Raw genomic sequence first — 19,181 nt, 5'->3', positions numbered from 1 at the left:
CTCCCCAATGATCCCCCTCTCCCTCCCGCCCTGGGGTAAAAGTTTAACAGAGGCCAGTAATGCCCCACACTCGGCTGACAGTGCAGTGATGACCCACACTGGGGTAACAGTGCAGCAGAGGCCAGCAAAGACAAGCAGTAGGATATTGCTGGAACAGAATGATCCCTGTGCTGGTCTGGTGAAACATGAGAAATACCTGTCATTCTGCAGTGGACAGTGAAGGGTCTGGAAGGACCACTCCCATCAGGGTCGATAGTGTAGTTCCCAGATGTTCGCACGCCCAGTTTTCTGTACCCATCACATGACTCAGGATAGAAGGCTAGCACAGAATTGCAAGAAAAGTGTGGGAGGATGATGAAGACAGAAGGAGGAGGAATGATTGGGGAGATGGAATGATGTGATTAGGATAAAAACAGAATCACAGTCATTGATTTACTCCAGACATCAACACAGCTGCATCTGCAATAGCTACTGTACGTTATCTTCTGTAGTTAACTGTGCAGAATCCCACTTCATTCAGGGTACAGCTCACTCACTGTGTATCTGATTTTATTCAGTTACATTTTTTAATCGAGACACATAGAAAGTGGAGCAGGAGTAGGCCCTTCAGTCCTTCAAGCCTGGTCCACCATTCAATATCATCGTGGCTGATCATCCATCTCAGTCCCCTGGGCCCACTCTCTTCCATACCCTTTGACCCCTTTAGTCCCAAGAACTATATTTAATTCCTTTTTTGGAAGAAGTCAATGTTTTGGCTTCACCTGCTTGCTGTGCTAGTGAACGTGTGGAATTTACCACTCTCTGGGTGAAGACATTTCTCCTCATCCCAGCTCTATAAAGCCTACCCCACATTCTTAAACTATGACTCCAAGTTCTGGGTTCCCTGGTCATTGGGAATATCCTTCCTGCATTCACCTTGTCTAACCCTTAGAATTAGAATTCTATAGATTCCAAGAGATCTCCCTTCATTCTCCTAAGCTCCAGTGAATATAGCCCTAACCAATCCAGTCGCTCTTCACGCATCCCAGACTCAGTCAGATAAACTTTCATTGCACAGCCTCCATTGCCAGAACACCCTTCCTCAGATAAGAAGAGCAAATCTGCACTTGATACTCTCTGTATAGTCTCACTAAGGCACTATACGTTTGCAGTAAGATATCCCTGCTTCTCTCTCAATAGGAAGGCCATCACACCATTTCCCTTCTTCACTATAGAACAGGGAAAGAGAGGAGTTGAACATCTAGCCACAGTGATAGCACAGGAGGAGGGTTTTGGATACCTGGACAATTGGAGCTCATTCTGTGGTAGGTGGGACTGCTACAAACAGGATGGTCTACACCTGAACCAGAGGTGGGGTAATTTGCTAATGCTCTTTGGGAGGGTTTAAACTAATTCAGCAGGGGGATGGGAATCTAAATTGTAGCTCCAGTGTCCAGGAGGTTGAGAGTAGTGACAACTGAATTAAGCTTTCAAGGTCATAAGAGTGCAGAGCAAGCCGGAAGGTGGTTTTGAAGTGTGTCTACTTTAATGTCAGGAGCAGCCAGAATAAGGTGGGTGAACTAACAGAAGGGGTTGGTACCTGGGACTTTTATGTTGTGGCCATTTCAGAGAGATGGATAGAGCAGAGACAAGAATGGTTGTTGCAGGTTCTGGGGTTTAGATATTACAGTAAGAATGGGGAAGGTGGTAAAAGAAAGGGAGGTGCGGCATTGTTAGTCAAGGACGGTATTATGGTGGCAGAAAGGGCGTTTGAGGGCACATTGACTAAGGTAGTATGGGCTGAGATTAGAAGCAGGAAAGGAGAGGTCACACTGTTGGGAGTTTTCTATAGGCCTCCGAATAGTTCCAGAGATATAGAGAAAAGGATTGCAAGGATGATTCTGGATAGGAGCGAGAGTAACAGGGTAGTTGTTAGGGGGGGACTTTAATTTCCAAATATCGATTGGAAATGCTGTAGTTCAAGTGCTTTAGATGGTTCAGTTTTTGTCCAATGTGTGCAGGAGTGTTTCCTGACACAGTATGTAGACAGGCCAACAAGGGACTAGGCCACATTGGATTTGGGACTGGGTAATGAATCAGGCCAGGTGTTAGATTTGGAAGTATGTGAGCACTTTGGTGATAGTGACCACAATTCTGTTATGTTGACTTTAGCAATGTTAAGGAATAGGTATAAAACGCAGGGCAAGCATTATAGCTGATGGAAAGGCAATTATGATGCAATTCGACAAGATTTAAGACGCAAAGGATGGGCACGATTGAAATGTGAAGCTTATTCAAGTAACAATGATTGCATGTCCTTGATAAGTGCGTACCTGTCAGGCAGGGAGGAAGTGTTCGAGCAAGGGAGCCATGGTTTACTAAAGAAGTTTAATCTCATGTCAAGAGGAAGAAGACTTATGTGAAGATGAGACATGAAGGCTCAGTTAGGACACTTGGGAGTTAAAAGTTAGCCAGGAAGGACCTAAAGAGAGAGCTATGAAGAGCCAGGAGGGGACATGAGAAGTAATTGGCAGCACAGATCAAGGAAAAGCCTAAAGCTTTCTATAGGTATGTCAGGAATAAAAGAATGACTAGAGTAAGATTAGGGCCACTCAATGACAGTTGTGGAAAGTTGTGTGGAGTCAGAGGAGATAGAAGAAGCATTAAATGAGTATTTTTCATCAGTATTCACACTGGAAAAAGACACTTCTGTCGAGGAGAATACAGAGATACTGGCTGCTTGACTTGTGAAGGGTGGGTCGTGCCTCACAAACCTTACTGAGTTCTTTGAGAAGGTGACCAAACAGGTGGATGAGGGTAAAACGGTTGATGTGGTACACGTGAATTTCAGTAAGGCATTTGATAAGGTTTCCCATAATAGGCTATTGCATAAAGTAAAGAGGCACAGGTTTGGGGGTGATTTAGCTGTTTGGATCAGAAATTGGCTAGCTGAAAGAAGACAGAGGATGGTGATTGATGGGAGATGTTCATCCTGGAGTTCAGTTACTAGTGGTGTACCGCAAGGATCTGTTTTATGGCCACTGCTGTTTGTCATTTTTATAAATGTCCTGGATGAGGGTGTAAAAGGGTGGGTTAGTAAATTTGTGGATGACACTAAGGTCAATGGAGTTGTGGATAGTGCCGAAGGATGTTGCAGGTTACAGAGGGACATGAATAAGTTGCAGAACTGGGCTGAGAGGGGGCAAATGGAGTTTAATGTGGAAATGTGTGTGGTGGTTCACTTTGGAAGGAGCAACAGGAATACAGAGTACTGGGCTAATGGTAAGATTCTTTGTATTGTAGATGAGCAGAGAGATCTCGGTGTCCATATGTACAGATCCCTGAAAGTTGCCACCCAGGTTGATAGTGTTGTTAAGAAGGCATACGGTGTGTTGGCATTTATTGGTAGAGGGATTGAGTTTCAGAGCCATGAGGTCATGTTATAGCAGTACAAAACTCTGGTGTGGCCGTACTTGGACTACTGCGTGCAGTTCTGGTCACCGCATTATATGAAGGATGTGGAAGCTTTGGAAAGGGTTCAAAGGAGATTTACTAGGATGTTGCCTGAAATAGAGGGATGGTCTTATGAGGAAAGGTTCAGGGACTTGAGGCTGTTTTCGTTAGAGAAGAAGAAGATTGAGACATGACTTACTTGAGACATATAAGACAATCAGAGGATTAGATATGGTGGACAGTGAGAGCCTTTTTCTCGGATGGTATTGGCCAGCACGAGGGGACATAGCTTTAAATTGAGGGGTGATAGACATAGGACAGATGTCAGAGGTAGTTTCTTTACTCAGAGAACAGAAGGAGCATGGAATGCACTGCCTGCAACAATAATAGACTTGCCAACTTTAAGGGCATTTAAATGGTCATTGGATAAACATATGGATGAAAATGGAATAGTTTAGGTTGGATGGGCTTCAGATTGGTTTCACAGGTTGGCACAACATCGAGGGCCGAACAGCCTGCAATGTGCTGTAATGTTCTACGTTCTGTGTGCTGCACCGGCATGCCTACCTTCAGCAACTTGTATTCAAGGACACCCAGGTCTCAATGCATAGCCCCACAGTACCACCACAAAAACTCCTAATCTATCACCATTCAGATAATAATCCACCTTACTGTTTGATTGTCTCCAAAGTGGATAAGCTCACATTTATCCACAATCATCTGCCATGCATTTGGCAACTCATTCAATTTGCCTAATTCACACTGAAGCATCTCTGCCACCTCATCACAGCTCACTCTCCCACCCAGCTTTGTTTGCAAACTTAGACAGATTACATTTAGTTCCCTCATCTAAAACCCTTGACCATGTCCCCATCAAACTACTGCTCCCACCACTCGCCCATTAACAGAACCTTACTCACAGTTATGACAGGTTGGGCCTGTGTATCCTGTTCTCTCACAATCACACACAAAATTATCTGAAGTCTGCAGACAAATTCCTCCATGTTCACACAAATTTGGGGTACATCTGTGAATTATGAAAACAAAACACTGCTGGATTGAAACAGTACATAATGCAAACAATTAAGTCTGTGCACAGAAGAAGTTTGGTTATAAGAAGTTGTCAGTGTTTATTCAGCAGTGTAAGGATAACACACTTTGTCAGTTATTTTCCAGTTTTGATTTATTTTGATATGTTTCACCTACCTGTCTGCAACTCCACACGTGTTAAACAGCATCTCTGCATATCTTCCTAAATTGCGTCTTTTTACTAGCTCCAGATCCACAAGATAATTGTCCACGTGAATGTGTTGCATGCAGCCATGGAACATACTCACATTTGAAAAACATCCCAAGTTCCTTACACTTGTGGGGCAACCTGCAGAAAGTGAGGGTGTGTATTAATGTGACAGAGACACAGAAAGAACTCAACTTTCAACAGAAGTCTTGTTTTGAAAAGCAGAACATGTGCTTCTGAAAGAGAAAGCTATGTGAAGAAGTACAAGTACTATGGATAAAAATTAGGTTAGCAACAAATTAAAATAAAGAGGAGAACATTACGAAGCCAAAAGAAGAATAACAGAAAATAAATTAATAGATGATGAGGAAAAATGAAAGTTAGGAAGAGCAGTGAAAGCATATTTCATAAATGAAGATGAAAAGTGAAGTATTAGATGGATGAGTCAAAAATGTTAACTGTGGGGTGAGAATGTTGAGATGAAAATGTGAGAAATGGTGGGAATATTTACATAGACTTTGAGTGTCTACAAGAAGGAGGGACTAGAATTATTCATTGTAAATTGGTTTAAAATCTAGATGAGAAATATTTTAATAAATTAAGTTCCTGAAAAATTATTTGCAGTAAAGGCCAAGGACACAGCAGGAAGTGAAACATTAAAATGAAACGGATGATTTGTGTATATACCTTAGCAAATTAGTGACTGGATGCAGTTGTGGAATCCAGACTATCGAAAGGATTTTGATCTTTTAGGGAGGGAGTTGAAATGGAGTTTGACTGGAACAAAATGACTTGGAAAATTGGGACTATTTTTGTTACAAGAGGAAACTATGAAGTAATTTATAGAACATAGAACAATACAGCACAAAACAGGCCCTTCGGCCCACGATGTTGTGCCGAACATTTGTCCTAGCTTAAGCACCTATCCATGTACCTATCCAATTGCTGCTTGATAGAGATATTTAAAATTATGAAATAATAGGACAGAATAAATACAGCATTTACAACTGTCTTATTTTCAATCCCTTCTGGTGTAACGAAACAGATTTAATTAATAATCAGTGATGGATTGTCTAGGTAAAATGAAGCATTTCATTTTGATTTCAAGAATAATGTTTTGATTTCAAACTGAGAGTACTGAACGTAAATGTAGTCATTTACCAATTGGACTGGTAAAATCCGTGGATACTGAGGGAAGTGCGAGTGGAAATTACCAAGGTATTGGTTGTAATCTTTCAGTTTTTCTTAGACTGAGGGGCAGTGTCAAGAGACTACGTACTTGAAATGTTGCACCCTTATTCAGAAAAAGGTGTAAAAATAAGGACAGCAATTACAGGCCAGTCAGTTTAAGCTCAGTACTGAGGGAACTTCTAGAAATGATAATTCAACACAAAGTTAATAGTCCTGGACAAATGTGGGTTTTATTATAAAAATCCATACTGGTTTTTCTTAAGGAAACAAACGTGTAACTAACTTTACTTTTTTTTGCTGTTGAGGTAACAGAGGGGGTTGTAATTAGAGAGGTGGGATAGAGAGATGTAGAGACAGGAAAGGCATATGGAACTAAAGTTGGGCTGGAGGCCAGTTTCACAAATTACGAATAATTCTCTGCAACTTGGAACATTCATGTTGGGTTACTGTTGAAATCTGCTAGATCAAACACATCACCTTGACTCCCAGTGCTTTTTTTGCTTTTGAGGTAACCATTTATTGCCTATCCCTAATTGCCCCCTGAGAAGGTGGTGGTGAGCTGCCTTCTAGAAACTCTGCAGTCCATGTGCAGTAGGTAGACCCACAATGGCATTAGGGACAGTATTCTAGGATTTTGACCCAGCAATGCTGAAGGATCAGCGACATATTTCGAAGTCAGGATGGGGAGTGGCTTGGATGGGAACTTGCATGGTATCTGCATGTACCTGCTGCCTTTGTCCTCCTAGAAGGTTGAGCCCATGGATTTGGAAAGTGCTGTCTGAGTACCTTTGGTGAATTTCTGTTGTGCATCTTCAAGATAGTAAACACTGCTGCTACTCAGCATTGGTGTTGGAGGGAGTGAATATTTGCGCATGTGTGCCAATCAAGTGGACTACTTTGTCCTGGATGGTGTCAAGCTTCTTGAGTGTGTGGGAGCTGCATCCATGCAGGCAAGTGAGGAGTATTCCATCACACTCCTGAGCTGTGTCTTGTAGCTGGTGGACAGGCTTGAAGGAATCAGGAGGAGAGTTACTCATTGTGGAATTCCTAGCCTCTTGTAGCCACTGTATTAATTTGGCTAGTCCAGTTTCTGGTCGCTGGTAACCCCAGGATGTTGATGGTAGGGGATTTAGCAATGGTAATGCCATTGAATGTCAAAGAGTAAAGGTTAAATTCTCTCTTGTTTTCATTGTTGTGGGTATGTTCACTGAGCTGGGAAGTTGATTTGCAGACATTTCATCCTAGGTGACAGCTTCAATGCTTTGGAGACTCCTGTGAAGTGGTATTGTACTGCATCTTCTGGAATTTATCTGACTTCATTTCTGCTGCTTCTGGTTGTAGTTCGTTGTAGTGGCCAGTATATTGAGTCTGGGTCAATGCGCTTGTTGATGGAGTCTGGCTAAATGCCATGCTTCTCGAAATTCTCTGGCTGTCCTATGTTTAGCTTGTCCTAAGATCGTTATGTTGTCCCAGTCGAATTTGTAGTTCTCGTCATCTAATTATATGGCTACTAGGGACAGCTGGTCATGGTGTTTAGTGGCTAGTCTTTGGAATCCTGTAAACTAAGTTAGTCTTGCACATGGCAATAAGTTCCAGTAGACACAATACAGCAGCAGTTCACAGGAGGCTCCTAAGCACTGAAGATGTCACCTAGACAGGGGACGAAACGTCTGCAAGTCAACTTCCCAGTTCGGCTAACATACCCACGATAACTGGCACCCAAGCTACAAATCTTTACACAAGCCTTGAATTCTCTTGTTGGTTATTACCTGGTACCAGCGTGGCACAAATGTTATTTATCCATCAAAGAAAACATTAGTAAAGGAATTGATAAAAGAAAATGAAACACGCACCACCAAAGTAGTACTGATCACCAGTCTGCACCCGTAAAGCATGGTTGATCCGTATCGGTGAATCCTCCCTCTCATCAATTACAACAACAACAGAATCCATTCGGGCCAGCAGCTGAACTGAGTGCCAGTGTCCGTCAGTCAAGTTCGAACCTAGTTAAGCAAAGAGAGAGCCAAGTAACTGAATAACTCTATACAACTGGTATTCACTCCTCCATTCCACACATCAGCATGCTAGTCAAAATTCAAAATAAACAATCAGCTCAAGTACGAAACAAACAATCATTGCTCTTTCCCTGACCACTGACTTTGTGTAACTCAGAACCTTAACCCATAGCCCACTATTCACACTCTTGTTTCAGCAAAGTGTCAGAGGGGCACATGTAAAAACACTTGTATCACAGAATCACACTTTCCAGCTAAGGTTATTAAACAGCATTAGGAGGTGGTTTAGAAAATTCCTCACAATTGCTCCAGTTCCATAATCAGACACCGCAAGATGGCAGCATTGAGACCCAGTGGCTGGCCCACTGAGACAGAAAAGAAAAATAGGGTAGTTCTGAAGAAGAATCTCACTGAACGGAAAATATTAACTTCGTTTTTCTCTCTCCACAGATGTTGCTGGACCTGGTGGGTTTCTCCAAAGCTTTCAGATCTTATTTCAGAAAACATGGGGGACTTTTCTAAATGCTGTACCTGCAGCAAACTCCAGTCTTTTCTTGCCAGTTTGTTGGAATGAGATGTTGATTTGTCCTTCACTTAAACCCATCTCCAGCCAGCCAAGACCCTCAGAAAAGTTGCTGAAAAGAAGCAGACCACTTGTGTCTAAAGATCGGAAACTGAAGTTGACAGATAGCTGGTTCTGCATTGGTATTCCTGGTACTTGGATAAAGCTGGCTTGCGTTGCGAAGGTTATGGGATAGAATGGCCTATCCTTGTACAGGAATTTACGGCAGTAAAAACGTACATCACCCTGTTTGAAGAATTGAAAAAACACAAAGATTAATGACAGAACCTTAGATCTAACAACAAAGCTGTTCTCTGCAAATCCAAATGTGGCTTTTTAAACTTCAATTTACACTGACTCTTTTGGAAAATATGGAACAGCATATACAACACAGGAGCCAGTTAGCCCATTGCTACACCAGTCAATGCTACACCAGATCATTTACTCTCTAATCTTTTTCATTCTCTGTTCCCAAACTCTCTATCTCTTTACCAGGAGTTTTCTGTCATCACCTCAAAGACATTCTTGTGTGTGACAAAGCATTACATTGTATAATAACTGCTTGTAAAATTTCCTGCCCCTCCTTCTCCTCACATTGCCTCGTGTCTACCTCAATTCACCAGCTGGTGAAGATGATCCTTCACAAAATGCTTTCTCAGACTTTCTCAAAAATAGCTTAGTAAGCTCTGATACATTTCACCTTATCACCTCCACTGGAACAAATGCAGTAATTGCTTATCCAAATCTCTTCCATAGCCATAAAACACCCAGTAGTGGCATCAGTGTGAATCTACATTATGCCTGGCCCATCATCCATGTGTGAATCCTCTGTTTTAGATTAGATTACTTACAGAGTGGAAACAGGCCCTTCGGCCCAACAAGTCCACACCGACCCGCCAAAGTGCAACCCACCCAAACCCATTCCCCTACATTTATCCCTTCACCTAATACTACGAGCAATTTAACATGGCCAATTTAACTAACCTGCACATTTTTGGATTGTGGGAGGAAACCGGAGCACCCGGAGGAAACCCACGCAGACACGGGGAGAATGTGCAAACTCCACACAGAGAATCGCCTGAGGCGGGAATTGAATCCGGGTGTCTGGCGCTGTGAGGGAGCAGTGCTAACCACTGTGCCACCGTGCCGCCAATCATATATTCAGAAAAACAAAGTAGTACACTTTTCTCCATTATAACCCACATGTTGTATAGATTCACCTACACCTCTTCCCTTCACTGTCCCTTAAGTTGAGAATCACATTTCCAAGAAGGTAATGATGGGTTCAGTGGCCTCCTTGAGTCTGTGATTCTTTGAAACATGGTGGTCCTTTTGGGACTTGTTCCACTGACAGCGTATGAGTTGTTGACCCTTGAGGGGGTGGAATATATATGTGAGGAAGTTGGTCTTCAGATCATCACTGCAGTATGACACAGAGGCACTGTGTTTGCTCGAAGAGTGAGTTCAGGTCACGCATTACACCTCAGGCCAGCCCTGACCATCAGTCTCAGACAGACACCCCTGGCTCTCTTTGTACCTCCACCTCACTGAGAGTTTTCCTTTTCTGGAAAGTTCCACATTTCTCCATGCTGAGGTGACACGGTGGCTTAGTGGTTAGCACTACTGCCTGACAGTGTCAGGGACCCAGGTGCGATTCCACCCTCAGACAACTGTCTGTGTGCACTTTGCACATTCTCCCCATGTCTGCATAGGTTTCCTCCGAGTGCTCCGGTTTCCTCCCACAGCCCAAAGATGTTGGGGCTAGGTGGGAAAGGAAAGGTTATGGGGATATGGTGGGGGTGGCTGTGGGTGGAATACTCTTCAGAGGGTCAGTGCGGACTTGTAGGGCTGAATGGACTGCTTCCACATTGTGGGGATACTATGATATTATGACTTAGGCAATCTTGATCTAAATCCACTTCTATATATTCTTCAAATTTGCTAAGTCACATAAGAAGTTGGGATCCTCAACAAAAGCATACTTCCTGAACAGTATTGAGCTGTTATGAAATTAGCTGATATCTCTCTGTCTGCAAAGCCATAACCAATTTTAAACATGGAGGGCCCAAGATGAGATAAAGAGAAAGTTCACAATGGTTGTATTGCACTGGACCAAAGTCCCTGTATTCCTGATTGACACTAGGAAGCTAATTGTCACCTAAGTGAAAGTGGGTACTGCAGATGCTGGAGATTAGAGTTGCGCTGGAAAAGCACAGCAGGTCAGGCAGCATCCCAGGAGCAGGAAAATCGACATTTCAGACAAAAGCCCTTCATCAGGAATCCCTATTATCGATGGAATGTTTAAAATGAACCACGAGTTTAAAGTTCGACCTTAAGCTGAGAATGGATGGAGGGAGCTGACCATCCTGACTGCTCTCCTGCATTCATTGGACAGAGGGGGATTGTCACACTAGTAAACTGCCAGTCCCGGGAAGAAAGTTTATAAACAACTGCTTGGAGGCAGGGGCAGAGCTTGCTTGGCAGCCAGCTTCTTCAGATGGAGGATGGAGCTGGAAAGATGAAGGAAGACCCTGAGAGAGTTCTTGAACATCAGCTAACAAGAATAGGATGTTGCTTTCATAAGACACTGGACCAACAGACTGTGCACGATTTGTCCATTCCTGGTCTGGTCTCAGTGATCCACAATCAATAAACACAATGATATACCTTTGCAGCTTATTAATAGATCAGATCTAAACTGCTACTTCTGAATAAATTTAAATAAACAATATGAATACTACCTCATTAACTGCCTGTCTTAACTATATGTAGAGACAGATGCTGGAATCCAAAGTAGACAAACAGGAGACTGGAAGAACATGGCAAACCAGGCAGCATCAGGAGGTGAATCCTAGAACCCCTACAGTGTGGAAACAGGCTGCTTGGGCCATCAAGTCCACACCGACCCTCCGAAAAGTAACCCACCCAGACCCATTCCCCTACCCTATTATCCTACATTTACCTCTGACTAATGCACCTAACCTACACATCCCTGAACACTATGGGCAATTTAGATTAGATTACATTACTTACAGTGTGGACACAGGCCCTTCGGCCCAACAAGTCCACACTTACCCTCCGAAGAGCGACTCACTCCTCTATATTTACCCCCTTCACCTAACACTGCGGGCAATTTAGCATGATCAATTCACCTAACCTGCACATTTTTGGACTGTGGGAGGAAACCTGAGCACCCAAAGGAAACCCACACAGACACTGGGAGAATGTGCAAACTCCACGCAGACAGTTGCCTGAGGTGGGAATTGAACCCGGGTCTCAGGTGCTGTGAGGCAGCAGTGCTAACCAATATGCCACTGTGCTGCCTGAGAAATTGATGTTTCAGGTGTAACCCATCTTCAGGACTGGGAGTGGAGGTGAGGGGGGTGGTGGGGGCAGGGTGATCTAGTGTGGATAGGTGAAGACAGGTAGAGGGTACGACCTGGCTGGATAATGGGCTGAATAAATCCGGTTGGTGGCAGGGAAGAGTGGAAGGGAGGGGGTGGGGCTGGGGAGGAATTCGGAGAATGGGAAGGGAGATGATTTAAAATTGGAGAATTCAATGTTGAGTTTTTGCAGGATACTGGGTTGGAGGTGGTGTAGTCCAGGTAGTTATGCCAGTCCAGGTTTGTGGTAAATGCCCGTCTGGAGACTGTTGGTGGAGATGGAAATGGAGAGGTCAAAAAAGGGGAAGGAGGCTTCCGGGATGGACCAAGTGAATTTGAAGGCTGGATGGAAGTTGTGGGCGAAGTCGTCAAACTGCTCCAGTTCAGCTCAGGTGCAGGATGTGTACAGATGCAGTCATTGATGTAACGGTGGAAGAGTTGGGGTAGTGTCTGTGTAGGTACTGAAGAGGGACTGTTCAATATAGCCAACAAAGAGGCAGGCATACCTGGGGCCCATTTGGGTCCCCATGCCCACTCCCTTGGATTTGGAGGAAATTGGAGTAATTAAAAGAAAAATTGTTGAGGATGAAGACTTGTTTGGTGAGGTGGAGGAGGACTGGATGGGTCTGTTGGAGAGGAAGAAGCAGAGGTCCTGGAGGCCATCCTTGTGCTCCAGCTCCCAGTTTGGTGTTTGCAAATACCGACATTATTTTGACAGTGTCATGTCCACATCATTTATGTTTCTGGTGAATTAAATCCTAAATGTTAACCTAAATGTTAACTTGAATATTTCACAGCCTCTAACATGAAGGAGGGAAATCGCAGGATTGGCAAACTACATAAAAAGCCAGCAGTGATTACTGCCTGTGCCCAGAGGGTTGATCGATCTAATATTAAACAAAGAACTACACATGCTGAAGATCTGAAACAGAAACAGAAAATACTTGACAAAACTCATCACAGTTCTTACAAAAATATAGATATGTTCGTTAGGATGGGAGCTTCTGTCCACTTCATTCTTTTCAGCACAAAAACTGCTACTTCATTGTCTGTCTCTCTGTACTCAGGTGACTCCCTCTCAGGTAGTTGGCCCAAATCACGGCTCGGTGACTGAAGTCTGACATCCACTCGGCCCCTCAGATCCGATTGACCTTCCCTCAGCCCTGATGCTCCGACAGTGCAACAATCCTTCAGCACTGAAGGTCTGACAGGGCAGCATTCCCTCACTAATGACCCTTAGACAGTGTCACCCTCACTGTTCCCCAAGAGTAGGGAGGTTATGTTGGAGCTGTACAGGACTTTGCTTAAGCTGGACTACCCGGTGCAGTTCTGTCACCGTGCTATGAGAAGGATGTGATTGCACTGGACGGGATGCAGAGGATGTTACCTGGGAGACTGGATAAATATGAGTTGTTTTCTTGAGAACACCGAAGGCTGAGAGACAACGTGGTTGAGGTTCAAGGCTGGAGGTTTAGAGGAGATTTGAGGATTCCTAGCCAGAAAGTGGTAGGAGTCTGCAATGCACTGCCTGGAAGAGGAGTTGAACAGGTCCTCTCAAAAACTTGAATGAGCACTTGCAATGTCATAATATTCAAGGCCTAGTGCTGGAAAGTGGCACTACTGCAGATTTACAGCAATTTTCATTGACGCAATTTTGATGTACTATATAATCTTATGATCTTCTGAAAGAAAAGAGGGAATATGAGCAACCACCACTACTTTTCGTCATTTGTATAAATGATTTGATCTATGCATAAGAGGTAGAGTTAGTAAGTTTGCAGGTGACACCAAAATTGGAGGTGTAGTGGACAGCGAAGAAGGTGATCTTAGATTATAATAGGATCTTGATCAGATGGGCCAATGGGCTGAGGAGTGATTTGATAAATGCTGATTGAAATTTACAGAATACTGAGAAGCCTGGATAGACAGGATGTGGAGAAGATGTTTCCACTAGAAGGAAAAACTCAGATCCAAAGGTGCAATCTCAGAATGAAGGGATGACCCTTTAGAACTGAGATGAGGAGAAACATTTTCAGGCAAAGGATGGTTTATCTGTGGAACTCACTGCTGCAGAGGACTGTGGAGACCAAGACATTGAGTGTACTTAAGACAGAAATATATAGGTTCTTGATTGGTAAGTGGATCAAGGGTTACAGGAGCATAGGGTTAAGAAACACATCAGCCATGATTGAATGGCATAGTAGACTTGATGGGCTGAATGGGCTAATTCTGCTCCTATACTTATAGTCTTATGGTCTTATTCTATGAATACTGACCCTCCAACGGTGCAGATTTGTTTTTGCTGTTCCCTACCAGCGTCTGTGTTTGTGAATATCTTGCTCTCGCCAGGTCGATGATACTGATGTTGTTGTACATAATGTTCTCCATACAGCCCTGGAAGTTTGGCTTGTCAACCAGTCTCAGTCTCTCTGTGGTATTCAATCCACCGAAAACAATCTGAAACAAAGGTAACATAAAATTAGGTGAGTGAGCCATTGCTCTATAACACTGAGCTATTGACTAAACTATGGATTCGCTCAACAGAATAAAACCAGTTCTGGTCACTCCTCAAGAGATGCCACATTGAAGAGTGCAAGACTCACAAATGCTCATAGTAAAAAATTAAGCAGTAAATGCTGCAACAATTAAACCATAACCAAATAACAAATACAAATTCAACAGGAAACGGAAATGTTTAACTTAAATTTGTAACAGAATTAAATATTTTTTAACAATTCAGAAGATTTCAGCCAAGCATGTCACTTGGTGACAGTTCTAATTGTCAAACCAGCTTACCAGAGAATTCAAATCTAGGTGATCAAAGTCACCATTTGTGAGAAGACGTTCAACATGACCATCGAGAGTGATATTAATGTCCTGTCCATAGCGCTCAATGAGGACCATGTGCCAGTGCTGGTCATCGAGTAAACTGCCCAATGTGATGGAAGTCTCCCCACTCACTGAATGGATATTGCTGCTGCCTGCACAGGGAATACCAGGAACACAGAACAGTACATCAATAGCTCTGTAAAGTGACCTGTGATTAGCAACATGCTTGAACTGCGATAATTTCCTTTTTAAATAATTCCCAATAGATTGGCATCACTGACAAGACTAACAGATATTGCTCGTCCCTAACTATGAATCAGAAGGTGGTGGTGAGTTGTCTTCTTGAACACTGCAGTTCACATGCTGTAGGGAGATCCACAATGCCATTAGGGAGGGAATTCAACCTGCAATCTGCAGTCCTGAATAGAGTGGGTTCTTGATTATATGTTTAATTGAAATCTGTCTCTTGATTAACTTTTAAAAGGTATAAATCATAAGTACTAAGTTAGTCTGGAGCATTGTTTTCAGGGCAAAACGACGGTGCAACTTTCAGGGTCCGTAGATTGCGAAGGAGCAAAGATGGCCTTTAATTGAGTTAAATGCTCTTCCTATCAGATGTGGGAGTTTACAGAAAGTTTCCATGTTACTAATGATTACATCTGCAATTAATGTGTTTGGTTGTGAATCCAATTGGACTACATGGATCAGTTAGAGCGGCAGTTAGAGGCAATTAGGAATTTACAAAAGCTAGGGGATGTGATGGATAGCAGTTATAGGAAGGGAGAAAAGCTGCAGAAACAGTCAGGTAGATGAGTTAACTCCAGGAAAAGTAGGAGGGGTAGGCAGGTAGTGCAGGAGTCTTCTGTGGCTATCCACATTTTAAACAAGTATGCGGTTTTGGAAAATGTAGGGGATGATGGACAGTCGGAAATGTAGCATGAACAGCCAAGTTTCTGGTATCGAAACAGGTTCTAATGCAATGAGGAGTACATCAGATTCCAAGCGATCAACTGTGATATGGGGACTCTCTAGTCAGAGGCACTGACAGACGTTTCTGAAGCAAGCAGTGAAAAAAAAGATGGGTGTGTTTCCTCCCTGGTGCCAGGATCAAGGATGTCTCAGACAGGGTGTAGAATGTTCTCAAAGGGGGAAGGACCAGCAGGAAGTCATTGTACACATTGAACCAATGACATAGGAAGGGAAAAGGATGAGATTCTGAAGGGAGATTACCGAAAGTTAGGCAGGAATTTAAAAAGGAGGTTCTTGAGGGTAAGTGTCTGGATGCTACGAGCTAGTGAGGGTAGGAATATAGAGCAGATTAATGCTTGGATGAGAAGCTGGTGAAGGGGGTGGTTCACATTTTTGCATCAATGGAATCTCTTCTGGGGTAGAAGGATGGATTGCATCTGAATTGGAAGGCAATTAATATACAGGCAGGGAGATTTGCTAGGGCTGCTCAGGAGGATTTAAACTAGTAAGGTGTAGGGGAGGGGTGGATACCCAGGGAAACGAGGTTAAAAATCACACAACACCAGGTTATAGTCCAACAGGTTTAATTGGAAACACACTAGCTTTCGGAGCGACGCTCCTTCATCAGGTGATTGTGGAAGGCTCGATCGTAACAGAATTTATAGCAAAACTTTGCAGTGTGATGTAACTGAAATTATACATTGAAAAATTGATTGTTAAGCCTTTCATCTGTTAGAATACAGTGATAGTTTCACTTCTTTCACGTGTAAATCACAAAACCTTTTCTTTTAAAGTTGCATTCTCGGGTTAGCTGTTAACAATGGTGATAGCTAGACAATATGTTGAAGGTGTTAGCCCCCTGTGTCCTCTGTCTATGACCTGATGTTTAGATTGATTCTAATCTAAAAAGTGAGATAACAGAGTTTTACATAAATTCATGCAGTTTTTGAGCTCAGAGTTCTACATGAATGTATGCAGTTTTTGAGCAAAGTGCAATGTAACTCTGCAAGTACAAATTCACCCCACAAAATATATGTGCGCATGTGGGTCTTTGTACTTGCAGAGTTACATTGTACTTTGCTCAAAAACTGCATTCATTCATGTAGAACTCTGAGCTCAAAAACTGTATGAATTTATGTAAAACTTTTATCTCACTTTTTAGATTAGAATCAATCTAGATATCAGGTCATAAACAGAGAACACAGGGGGCTAACACCTTCAACATATTGTCTAGCTATCACCATTGTTAACAGCTAACCCGAGAATGCAACTTTAAAATAAAAGGTTTTGTGTTTTACACATGAAAGAAGTGAAACTATCACTGTATTCTAACAGATGAAAGGCTTAACAGACAATCGATTTTTCAATGTATTATTTCAGTTACATCACACTGCAAATTTTTGCTATAAATTCTGTTACGATCGAGCCCTCCACAATCACCTGATGAAGGAGCGTCGCTCCGAAAGCTAGTGTGCTTCCAATTAAACCTGTTGGACTATAACCTGGTGTTGTGTGATTTTTAAGTTTGTACACCCCAGTCCAACACCGGCATCTCCAAATCAGGGAAATGAGGAAAGAGATCAAATTGGTACATTTGGGAAAGGGAGTGAGTCAAACAGTCAGGGCAGGAAGGTACAGAGCAGACAACAAAATAGGACTGATAAATTAAACTGCATTCACTTCCATGCAAGAGGCCTAGCAGGGAAGGCAGATGAACTCAGGGCATGGTTAGGAACACGGGACTAGGATATCATAGCAATTAAAGAAACGTGGCACAGGGATGGACAGAACTGGCAGCTCAATGTTCCAGAATACAAATGATAAAGGAAGGATTGAAGAGAGGCCAAGAGAGGACGGGGCGTATCTGATAAGGGATAGTATTACTGCTGTACTTAGGGAGGATATTCCTGGGAATACATCACATGGAACTTAGAAATAAGAAAGGGATGATCACCTTATAGGGCTTGTAGTAATGATCAGCAGGAAATTGAGAAACACATTTGTAAGGGGGTTTCAGATATCTGCAAGAATAGGGTGGTTATGGTAGGGGATTTTAACTTTCCAAACATAGACTGGGACTGCCATAGGGTTTAGATGGAGAGGAATTTGTTAAGTGTATACAACAAAATTTTCTGTTTCAGTATGTGGATGTACCTACTAGAGAAGGTGCAAAACTTGACCTACTCTTGGGAACTAAGGCAGGGAACGTGACTTGAGGTCTCAGTGGGGGAGCACTTTGAGGCCAGCAACCATAGTTCTATTAGCTTCAAAATACTGAACAAAAAGGATAGACCAGATCTAAAAGTTGAAGTTCTAAATTGGAGGAAGGCTAATTTTGATGGTATGAGGCAAGAACTTTCAAAAGCTGATTGGGGGGAGATATTCGCAAATAAGGGGACAGCCTTCAAAATGGGAAGCCTTCAAAAATGACATAACGAGAGTCCAGAGACAGCACATTCCCGTTAGGGTGAAAGGAAAGGCTGGTAGGTGTAGGGAATGCTTGATGACTAGAGAAATTGAGGTTTTGTTTAAGAAAAAGAAGGAAGCATATGACAAGTTTAGACAGGAGAGATCGAGTGAATCCTGAGAAAAGTATAAAGGCAGTAGGGATATACTTAAGAGGGAAATCAGGAGGGCAAAAAGGGCACATGAGATAGCTTTGGCAACAGGGTTAAAGAGAATCCAAAGGGATTTTATAATACATTATGGACAAAAGGATAACTAGAGAGCGAATAAGGCCCTTCAAAGATCAGCAAGGCAGCCTATGTGCGGAGCCGCAGGAGATGGGGGAGATACTAAACAAGTATTTTGCATCAGTGTTTACTGTGGAAAAAGACGGGGGGTATAGAATGTGGGGAAATAGATGGTGACATGTTGAAAAATGTCCATATAATGGAGGAGGTGCAGCTAGATGTCTTGAAATGTTTAAAGTGGATAAATCCCCAGGACCTGATCAGGTGCACCATCGAACCCTTTGGGAAGCAAGGGAAGTGATTGCTGGTCTCCTTGCTGAGATATTTGTATCATCAATAGTCACAGGCGAGGTGCTGGAAGACTGGTGAGTGGCTAATATGGCACCACTATTTAAGGAAGGTGGTAAGGAAAAGCCAGGGACCTATGAACTGGTGAGCCTGACGTCAGTGGTGGGCAAGTTGTTGGAGGGAATCCTGAGAGTCAGGATTTACATGTATTTGGAAAGGCAAGGAATGTTTAGGGATAGTCAGCATGGCTTTGTGCACAGGAAATCATGTCTCACAAACTTGATTGAGCTTTTTCAATAAGTAACAAAGAGGATGAATGAAGGCAGAATGGTAGACCTGATACATATGGACTTCAGTAAGGTGTTCGACAAGGTTCCTCATGGGAGACTGGTTAGCAAGGTTAGGTCTCATGGAATACAAGGAGAACTAGCCATTTGGATACAGAACTGGCTCAAAGGTAGAAGACAGAGGGTGGTGGTGGAGGGTTGCTTTTCAGACTGCAGACTTGTGACCAGTGGAGTACCACAAGGATTGGTACTGGAACCACTGCTTTTCGTCATTTATATAAATTATTTGGATGTG

General features: G+C 42.9%; 1 protein-coding gene across 1 annotated transcript in view; it reads right to left on the bottom strand.

Moving 5' to 3' along the window:
* The window catches only part of cntnap1 (contactin associated protein 1), a 68,951-nt gene that overhangs the window by 29,529 nt on the left and 20,241 nt on the right, over positions 1-19,181 (bottom strand). The window contains exons 6-12 of the mRNA XM_072561153.1: positions 14,617-14,801; positions 14,134-14,277; positions 8,407-8,683; positions 7,714-7,863; positions 4,639-4,810; positions 4,353-4,459; positions 197-319 (exon numbers count right to left, since the gene is read on the bottom strand). Of these exons, the coding sequence (XP_072417254.1) occupies positions 197-319; positions 4,353-4,459; positions 4,639-4,810; positions 7,714-7,863; positions 8,407-8,683; positions 14,134-14,277; positions 14,617-14,801 (1,158 nt within the window). The remainder of the gene's footprint in view (positions 1-196; positions 320-4,352; positions 4,460-4,638; positions 4,811-7,713; positions 7,864-8,406; positions 8,684-14,133; positions 14,278-14,616; positions 14,802-19,181) is intronic.

This window comes from Chiloscyllium punctatum, chromosome 42 (assembly GCF_047496795.1).
Source record: "Chiloscyllium punctatum isolate Juve2018m chromosome 42, sChiPun1.3, whole genome shotgun sequence".
In the NCBI taxonomy this organism is placed as follows: Eukaryota; Metazoa; Chordata; class Chondrichthyes; order Orectolobiformes; family Hemiscylliidae; genus Chiloscyllium; species Chiloscyllium punctatum.
This window is presented reverse-complemented; position numbering and strand designations above follow the sequence as displayed.